Below are 10,353 nucleotides of genomic sequence, written 5' to 3' on the forward strand. Positions count from 1 at the left end.
TGGTTAATATGATTTTATTTTATATACTTTTTAAAAGACATCCAAATAACAGTACACACTTTTGCAAATTGCATTTAAAACTACAATAGATCTGTTGAATTCCACAGCTTAATCAAGTTACGAGAACAGCCCATGATCCTTGCCTATAAATTCGATGTATTATTCCTTTAAGGACCTCACACAATACGATCTTCACATACACACACGATCCACGTCACTGTGGGACAACGAGTTACACACACATAAAGATATATTGAAAATGGTGCAATTTTTCTACTAAGGACGATACACAGATTTTGTTATAAAGCCAAGTCCCGCCGAACAAAGGGATCTACATGCTCTTGTTGAAGCTCAGGGCGGCTCGAAGTTTATTTCGGACTCGAGGCGAGTTCCATCGATTTCCGCCTGCCGATCTCAGGCCCACCACGGATCGCAGCTCGTTTGGGGATATACCCTCGTCCACGTCATCCGCCTCTGTCTTGATCTCCATCTTTTGGACAATGAGCCGAACCAGCTGGTGCTGCTGCTCCAGCATGCGACTAATGTCGCGCAACTTTCGCCTCTGCCGTTCCAATTCCGCGTTGATGTAGTCATCGTTGTTGTCGAAGGAGATGACGTCCATGGAGGCTGCATAGAAGTTGGAAGTGTATTGGATGGACCTAGTACCAGATCTTTTTCCAGACAACTTACAATCCTCGGTGAATGGATTTGAGAACCACTTGCGCAGAATGAAATCGCAGAAGCCCAGCTTGCACTTGGTTTCATTGGGATACTCAATCAGCTCCATCTTGTCCACTCGCTGCAGCCAGACATGGGGCAACTTCCTCTCCAGTTCCGTGTGGAGCACCACTTGCATGGCCAGCCTCTTGAGCTGGGCATTGCGACGCACTGACTCAATGTCGCCGACGGCCAAACCGATGAGCAAGTTCATCAGAAGAATGGGCATAAGGATCATAAAGACACCTGGCATAATAAATTTAATATCAATTAAAGGAAAAGTAATGGTATATATACTTTTAAGTATACTTACTTAAAATCAAGAAGGAGGTCATGGGCACCTTCAACTGATCCCGATAGTAGGTGTTCACATAGGTACCCACAAAGTCCAGCTCGCCCAGCATCATTGAGAAAGTTCGCAGCAAGGACATGGGTATGTTGGAGAAGGACAAGTGATTCGGTTGGGGGTCAATAATCTAAGGGAAAAGTAGGAAACTATCACTCGAAAAAAAACCAAATTAAAGCACCTACCTTTGAAAGAAGTATATAGAAAGCCAGACCAAAGGCGATTATCAGTATGGAGAATACCATCAGCACTTTGATGAGCGTCTGCAAAATCTCCAAAAACATGACCACATAGATGCCGACCTGGTCGAATCTTTGCAGGAACAGGAGCAATCGGAACCAGGACAGAAACACTGCTATTGAAGCGGCTGAGTAATGAATGGTATTGATTCCTCCATCCGGCTGAAATGCCGGTGTCACCATAACCAAAGCAGAGATGTACAGCACCCAGGAAATCAAATTAACTGTCTCCAGGATATAGTGCAATTTCTGTTGGTATATCTGTATTAGTTCCCTCATTGAGTTGAGCAGTATATAGACCACTATGACCACCGCACAGAAAAGTATTGCAGTAGTTCTATTTATACGCTCCTCGCAGGAATCCAAACGAATCTGGGATGCCACCGACGGGTTCTGGGAGAGATTCATGGTCAGCTGCTCCCATCTGAAAAAGGGAGATGTTGATATATCTTTTTGGGTAACAATGATCTCAACTCACCCCATATTGCAGTATTGACTCATCGTCTTGTTGTCTCCAGCCTTCAATTCAATGTTGTTCATCATCAGCGAGGAGTAGATGGTTACAAAGACCAGGAATATCGAGTAGATCAGCAGGTTGGCCAGGTGAAAGTACTTGCCGTATGAGTTCCACTTCATCTGCAGATACTTCTGGCTGAGCGGGTGGGCCAGGAGCTCCACCCTGCCATGCGTTACCATGGTCTGATCGATTGATTAAAAGGGAATGTATATATTAGTAATTTGAAAGATATATTTGAATAAACACGCACACGACATACAAGATACAAAAGCCGGAAAGTGAGTCGGTTAGTGGGTTAGTTTGGGGGACGATACACAATTGCAGAGCTCTGCGATCTTTAAGAGAGTTCGGGGACACTCACGTTCACCACGGCCAAAGGCGGGGGTCGCCACTTGGGGTCATTGAACTCTTTGCGCTTGGCCTCAATCTGTTCGGGTGTCTTTTGGTAGGGCCAAAACGAATATTTTATCTGGATGGTAACCAAGTAATGAGTATCGATGTATGGATCTTAGCCATTAATATGAATTATGGATTATGATGTGCCCGCTAAACCAGCCCACAGTAACCCCAAGATCATGTATCAAGTCCAGGAAGGAGGAGGAGCAACACTAAAAAACACGCATGCAACAGATCTGGGAAGGATTCCAGTTTCCGCTTACATTCAAAGCCGGCAACGGAATGGGACTGGCGGTCGTAATCGACTCTCCGGTTTTCTCATCAATCTTGGCAAACATAAAGGGGCATTGCAAGAATGCGAAAGAGTACTTGATCTAGTCACGGCGATGTCAATTGGGGCGAATAGAAATCAATTAGCTTCGATGGAATGAGATGATGATTGGGCTTCACCCTGGGAAAACGACAAACTTACGTAGAAACTCTTCGAGTCCTTCTTGCAGTTGGCCTTGGTAATGCACTTGTCCTGCACCGCCTCGAATACCTTGGGCATGGAGGCAATCAGGGCGAGGGTCACGCACGGATGCTTGTCCGAGCGCAGAGCCATCACCTCGTTGGCCCGCTCCTCGTGGGTGACCATGGCCAGGGCAGCCTCCGGATACTTGTAGTAAATGGCATAGTCAATGGCACTCATGTCCAGAACGTTGTAGACCAGCTTGCAGCCCATAGACATCAGCACGGAGATCGCATGGGGCTTATTCTCCATGGTGGCCAGGTGGAGGGCGGTGTTCTGATGGGGATTAGCCATTCTTAGTCGTTATCTTGATTAACCAGTTGACAATAATATTCACTCACCCCATCCTTGTCCACCTGATCGAGCAGATGCGAGTGTACCGAGTACAGCAGCTCGATGGTCTCGGTGTATCCTGACATGGCCGCTAGCTGGAGAGGATTGCGTCCGGTGTGGTCCCGATGGAGCAGGGCTCCTCGATTGAGCAGCAGCTGCACCACTCGTGTGTGTCCTTGCTGCGAGGATATGTGCAGTGGTGTCATGCCTGCACCGTCACTTTCGTTGATAATGAAGGATCCCTTCTCGGAGTCCAAGAGCTGTCGCACCGTATTGTACCTTCCGTATCGAGCGGCAAAGTGCAGCGGACTCTCGTTGTTGTTGTTCTTCAGGTTTATGCAGGCTCCCAGTCGAATGAGGTTCTCCAGCGACCGGATGTGCCCATCCCGACTGGCGTAGTGCAGCGGCGAGCAGCCCATGCTGTCCTTCTCGTTGAGCAGCAGCTTCAGCTGCGCCTGCGTCTGGCAGTTGGCAACCTGCTCGGCGAAGTCCGTCAGCCGGCCGCCGTTCATGATGACGAAGTGCAGCACATTGCGGGCGGCTGCGTCCTTGACACTAATGCACGCCCCTAGGCGAATCAGGAGGTGAACTGGAAAAATAGGAAGACAAGTTACCATAGTCAAGATATCTTTGATGGGAAAACCATGGGTTAACTTGCTCACCTGTTTTCCAACCGCTTCGAGATGCCGCCAGGAGCAACGGAGAGCGGTGCTCCTTGTCCAGGGCATTGATGTCCGCTCCCTCGGCCACCAGATAGGATACGATGTCCGGATGATCGAACATGGAGGCGCAGTGCAGCGGCGTCATCTTCTGCACATCCGTGCAACTCAGACAGAGTCGCTTCTCCATTGGCTGCATCTCGAACATGAGCTTCACAATGTCGATGGCTCCCTAGACAAAAGAAAAAAAAAACAGAACAAGAAACGGAAATGGAAATGGAGAACCATGTCGGAATCATTCATCCGTAGTATGTATTTCCCCAACATGGAAAGTGCTTTGTTTTGTTAGCGACAAAGTCACGTTCTTCTTAGTGAATTTGCATAAGAATTTGTCAAATTAAAGTCAGCTAAGGACACCAAGACACGAGGCGAACCGAAGGAGACCGAAAGGAAACCACACAGCCACTTTTCAGCGCCCATTGGATATGGTTTAATGCTGTTTTCCTTTCGCTTACTGGCCAAGAACGCTTTGTTTGCTCAACTCCACGTGGAAATATGAGAGTTTTCAATTGCTTGGCAGCCTGTCAGTTGGTCGCCGCTGAAGGATTTCCCAGTCAGCAGCACCCGTGTGCATCCAAAGCATACACTCACCTGGGCACAAGCCAGGTGTACTGGCGTCGAGAGATCGTGTTGCTGCGTGGATATCTTGGCCCCGGACTTGAGGCACAGCTCCACAGCCTTGATGTCGCCACCATGGACAGCCGAATGGAGCGGCACATTGCCCTCCGAGTCGTAGAAGGATATCATCTCCTCGCGGGTGCAGCCGCGCTGCTCGCCCCACTGTAAAATGGATGAAAACATTAGATGAGCTCATTCCGGCCGAGATTTATTTGTGGAAAAAAAAGAAATTAATAGAGTTCATTGCATCACCGTTCTCGTATTAATCATCAAAGTTCTTAAGCCAGCTTTTAAAAGCAGGTGTAAATATATTAATAACAATAGCTACACAAAAGATTAAATTACTACTAAAAAACTTGAACAAGTGCAGTCTAAGCTAAAGAACATTACTTGTATAATCGATTACGCATTTAAATAAACCAAATCATGAAAAGCAATCAAAATAACACATAACTCTTTTTTTTGCAATGCTTTAACTTTTGGGCATCCTAGAAGTGTCTTAAGGCGACCAGAAAACTGTTGTCCAAAGTGAATGACCGACCCCGCCTGAGTTATCCAACATCTGATATTTTTCTGCAGCTTAAAATTTTTTGGAAAACATGTTATCCTCCTTGCCATCCAACTCTCGACAGCGGCAGAGTGACCCATAACAAATTTGATACTTTTTAAAGAGGTCGCTTACAACGCGGCGTATACGCAACTTCAATCAGGGAGCAAAGCAAAATCAAAAACCAAATAAAAATAAACCCAAAACCGAAGAGAGTGCACGACAGGTCTGGATGGGATGGGGGGCTATGTAAGAGGGTTGGGAGTAGAAGGAATCAAGCAAATCGGGTCAGTGTCCAATGGGGATAGCTTCCACAATAGGATCAAAGCTGGATGAGATGACATACTCGTAGTTGTAGCATGCAGCTGGGACAAGTGCGAATCGGGAAATGGAAGGGACAACTTGCCTGGAAGAAGACCTCCATTGTCTTGGAGCTGGCATTCTTGGCCGCTTCGTGTATGGGATAATAACCATTGTTACAGGGCTTACGTGGGCATGCATCGAACTCAGTTATCTGGAAGATACGATGAGTTATTGTAAACAAATATAAATGCATCTAATGTAATATGCTAGCACTAGGAACACACACACACACACTCTTTGATATTTGGGTCTAGTATAAAAGCAGGCAAAACAATTTCAATTTTCTTCTACTGCGGATACCAACCTTTATTTTTCATGTTCTCTATGATAAATTAAACTTTTGTACGGATGAGTGTGTTTTTCGAGAGGGCGGTGTTGGGTGAATCAAGTTGATTAATGGCTTAATATAAATCAAACCAATGCAAATAAAATGCATGTGTAAATACAAAAGCAAGGCCGAACGTAAAAAATAATCAAATGAAGCGATTGGCCAAAACTCACACCACTTACCAGGATGCGAGCGCACTCCTCGTGATCGTAGATGGCGGCCAAGTGCAGAGCGGTGCGTCCATGTTCGCCGCCCTGCTGGATATCGATGACATTGCGGTACTGACCCATCACCCGAAGGGACTTCACTTTGTTCAGCTCGGTGGCCAGGTGCACTGGGGCCTGCTTCTTCTCGTTCAGCACTCCCGTATCCACTGGGCTGTAAGGATTGTCGGCAGGATATTTTAAAGTTCAATCGGGCTAAATCAACCATGGTTGAGCCACTTACATGGACAATAGATAGTCCAGAGCGTCGTAGGCATCGCTCTCCACGGCGATGTGGAGCGGGGTATTGCCGGCATTATCCTTCGCATTAAAGTCTGTAAATCACGCTTGGTAAGGAGTCCTGCTTAATGGCTTTATCCGCACACTTACCGCCATTCTGGTCGCGAATGTACCGCAAAATGTTAACCCTATTACGGGCCGCCGCCTGATGGGCAGCCGTTCGTCCTTTCGCATCCTTTAAAGCAATGCGCGAGTTGTCCGCCATGAAGAGTCGCTTGAAGTCGTCAAGGTTTCCGGACTCAGCCGCCTGAAACAGGAAAAACAGGTGTCTCTCAGTTTGCAGCAACATCAATTAAAACACTAAGCTCTGTTTGGTCTGCCAGCACTGGCAAAAATAATTAATTAAGAGAACATTTTAATTTTTAGAACTACATTTTTAAGAACTGATTTTAAACTCTTGTTTGGAGCTAGAGGAACAGACTATTCAGAGTCTTTAACTTCCTTCGGGTCAATAAATTAAAATTTCATAACAATACAAAATTCTTTTACATGCAATTAAAATTTCCTTTTAATTTTTGTATATATAAAGGTGCTTTGCTAGTTCAAGGCGAAGTTTTTTTAGTTTCATTTACTTTCTCTAAGAACTTTCTGTTTGCCTTTCGTAGTGCAAAGCAAAGAAAGTGCAAAACATCGTCTTACAGAAAAATGTCAATAGATTTTAGGACATTAACGCCTTCCGGCGACAGAGTAATTTGATTGTCTTATTGCCTTTCCTGTTTTCTTCATAAAAATGAATTTCAAAACGCTGTATTGAACAGCGTTTTTCTAGAAATGTCCAGGAGTAAAATTCTGTGAATCACTTAAAAGGAGGGGGTGAAATGAAACTTTTATCCCCCCAGAGAGGTCATTTTGTGATTCGCTCGTGGCTAATTGAATGAGTTCGCCGGCAGCAGTTTTACCTCCAGATAGTCCACGATTGGTATCTTTGGCGTCGAGGACATCCGCAGGATGCGTGCCCACTTTTTGGGCAGGTTAAGCGGCGCCATTGCAGTCATTTCCGGTTCGCGGGCACAGCCGCCCATCAAGAATCGCAGCGCACTGGCGAAGTCTTCCCTCTTAGGAGTCTCCTTGTCGCCCGAAGTCATTGTCGACTTTAATTACATTTGTGTTTAGTTAGTGGATTAACTCTTATTGTCCTTACAGCTCAGCTGGCAACAAGGGACGAAGTTTCGAGAGAGCCTTGACTTGTTATGGATTTTTTCCAATATGATTTCCATATGCGTTCGCCTTGTGCCTTCTTTACGTGGGTGACTCAATGGCTCCTTAATGCCAGTGGACATTCAATTAGAATGCGTTTTGCATTCCAGAAGTAGCGTTTCGTTACGACAGCTTGTAGCTTGGTTATGTGAACTTATGAACTGAGTCCTTTTTGCTTCTTATGAATTCAGCTCTGTTTTGCAGTTCGTTTGGTGTTTTAATTCCGATCGAAACTCAATTAGATTGCGATAATCAGGAAACTTGCAGCTTTGATATGCGTACGTTTCTTAAATTGCAGTTTTGTTTATCCGATAAACATTTTTAGTATTTCTTTGTGTATATATTGTGAAAAATTTTCATAAATGTTTAAAAAAAACAAGTTCAGTTGTTATCACTATTTGAGCAATATTTTGTATATTTAATGTTATATTTGTACTGTGGAATGTATTAAAGTTAATTTTTCAAAATCGCGTTCACTTGTCATGCGAATTTTAAATGTGTAAAATATCCTTTGTTGCACGGTTTTGTGTATAAACTTTTTTTCCGTTGCACAAGTCGTTATTGAGTTAGTTAACTGCCACAAATGTAATAAATGAAATTGCTGTGCCACTGATTTGCTGCCAAGTTAACTTGATTTTTGGTAAGCTCGACGGAGAGTAAATATCCAGAGGAAAAAAAATGCTGAGTCCACGCGGGAAGAGTCGCTGAATGACTAAAATCTCGGACCAAACAGTCTTGCTTTTAAAGCCAACTGGCGGCAACTTCGGGTGCGTGTGGCACAGGTCCTTTGGCGAAGGATGGGCTTCGTGTTATTTTGTTGAACTCGCCGGTCAATTTTGGTTTCAATTTCAATCTTTCTTTCTCAGGCGCTGAATGTGAAAAGGACTTGTTGCGCTAATCACTTCTAGGTAAAAATATTCGCAATGGATCTTTTAACTGCTTATTACAAGTCATAAAAACATTGAATTATCTTTTTTATAAAAAAAAACTATTGACATTTTATTAAATAATCTCTTTTGTACTTCCTTGTCCGCTTCTCGAACATTCAAAACACGAGGCTAGGAGCACATCGAGAAGCATTTATCATGACTCTCGCTGCGGGAATTGCTTCGGGTCTTCACTTTGGAGAATTGCAGGCCCGCACCTGCATGGAACCCATTCTGGATCTACTCACCCGCAATATCCTGAAGGGGCTGTCACGCAAGAGGCAGACCTCCGCCGGCGGTTCGGCTGGCAGAATGGCCTCCAGCGGCGTGTCCGCATCATCGCCATCGATTTCAATCCGCTTGGGACCCGCACTGCGCTCGATTATCATTGAAAATATCCAATACTGCAAAGAGATGTCAAAATGGTTAAGCCAGTTAAGTTATGTTAAGTCATAAATTATTTATACGTGGTGGCTAATTATTAAATTGATTATTATCCAACGAGCTTCGAACAGAAGTTCGAATAGGTCTAGTATATTTAATCCACTTCACTTCTTAATTTAAAATATAATTAATTTATATTAAATTACAATAAAGACACCCACTCGAACTCACCGAATGCTGAATTCTCCCTTAAAAGAATGTTTTCCCCCCAAAAAAAACAAATGTATCCCTTAAATTAACGTTCTCACACAACACTTAGTTATTGTTCAACTAGGTCAGATGTTAAATAAAAGTTATCTCTGTTATACAAACAAAAAATAATAATTTGTAAGCCAAATACATACCTTGCTGTTCCGGCCGGTGCTGCCGCTGCTGTTGCTCCTTGGCTTGGGAAGTAGCTTCGGCTGGGCCTCCATGAGGTCAGGTGGCGATAGGGCGCCGCACTGGCCGCTGTAGACTCCGTTGTAGAGCTTGGGCATCCTGGAGCTCGTGCTCTTGGAACTCTGGTTGCGATCCGTGGCCGTGGCCGGAGCTGTAATCGTAAAGGGACGCTGGTCGCGACTGTACGCGCTTGTTAGTGGCTCGTTTGTATTTCGCAACTTATCACACATCATCGGGCTGGGCAGCAATCAGTGGACTAATTAGATATTGATTGGGTTAAACGGTTTGCAAACGCGTAAACCGACAGCAAACCAATTAAGATAAACCGTCTGTCACATGATATCGCCAGATATAGCAGATATGAGCGAGGACGATCCACTAGATACAACTGTGTCGCACTAGAACTGAAGCGTAACTGCAACTAGGGCTAATTTAGCAGTAACCCTTGGCCAATTTACACGCACTGAGCCATCTATATATATGTATACTATATATACCTGGTTGGCTAGCAAGTCAATGGCCATTTGTCATTCTACACATTTATAGCCACTGCCCGAGGGAATCGAAGCCGGGACTTCCTTTCGCGGGCCCATTAACTGGAACTGTCTAATTAATGGTTTGTTTATTTTCGCCACTCGACTGGAGAAATTTGCATAATGTCTAGCCTGTGTATATCCAGACTTACTTAACTTCCTCCAGCTCCATTTTCGAACCGCTTTCGACGAGCAAAGGATTCAAGCTGCAAGGCTTCTCACAGTATGGTACGCAGATATTTCTAGGCGGGTATCGAACTTTTAATTACATTAAAGAGATACTTATCAGATGATATGAACGATTTCCGTCTAATGAAATTAGAGGCACTGAGCCTCAGGTGAGAGAAAGAGCTTTTATTATTTCTACACCCAGTTGGATGAGTTGACAAAAGTAGAGACTTTCGATTAGTCTAAGTGGTGATGGTGGGCAAATATCGGAGCAAACATTGACCGGCCATCGGGTAAATAAATCCCTTAATTAATTGGACATTTAAGGGGTTACTTTGGGTCATAAGTCCATTATCTACATGGTCTTGCAAAGATGTTGTATGTATTATTCAGATTACTGCTATGCTAAAAACAATATAAAAGACTTAATAAAATCCTTGTCTTACCTTTGCTATCTTCCAACTATTCAATCCCTAGCTTCGTTTTCTTGGGGAGCAGCGGACAGGATGCACTTACATTTTCAATCGACTTTGAATTTAAAGAACTTGAACTTGATTTTGATTTCGA

General features: G+C 44.3%; 1 protein-coding gene across 2 annotated transcripts; it reads right to left on the reverse strand.

The window, feature by feature from the left end:
- On the reverse strand, window positions 1-9,492 carry LOC6604949 (transient receptor potential cation channel subfamily A member 1). Of its 2 annotated transcripts, none has more exons than XM_032718614.1 (16): window positions 9,049-9,492; window positions 8,509-8,664; window positions 6,228-6,384; window positions 6,082-6,172; window positions 5,817-6,012; window positions 5,350-5,457; window positions 4,370-4,558; window positions 3,722-3,950; window positions 3,068-3,648; window positions 2,688-3,002; window positions 2,181-2,288; window positions 1,781-2,001; window positions 1,249-1,726; window positions 1,031-1,193; window positions 691-963; window positions 1-627 (listed from the first exon to the last, which is right to left on the reverse strand). In XM_032718614.1, exons 1-16 carry the CDS (start codon window positions 9,316-9,318, stop codon window positions 332-334), a joined length of 3,831 nt encoding a protein of 1,276 aa, XP_032574505.1. In that variant the 5' UTR covers window positions 9,319-9,492; the 3' UTR covers window positions 1-331. The 2 variants fall into 2 exon arrangements, with proteins under 2 accessions (XP_032574505.1, XP_032574504.1); XM_032718613.1 differs by lacking the exon at window positions 2,181-2,288 and adding an exon at window positions 2,479-2,589.
- Between the last annotated feature and the right edge of the window lie 861 nt (window positions 9,493-10,353).

The sequence above is a fragment of the Drosophila sechellia genome, chromosome 3L, assembly GCF_004382195.2.
Source record: "Drosophila sechellia strain sech25 chromosome 3L, ASM438219v1, whole genome shotgun sequence".
NCBI lineage: Eukaryota > Metazoa > Arthropoda > Insecta > Diptera > Drosophilidae > Drosophila > Drosophila sechellia.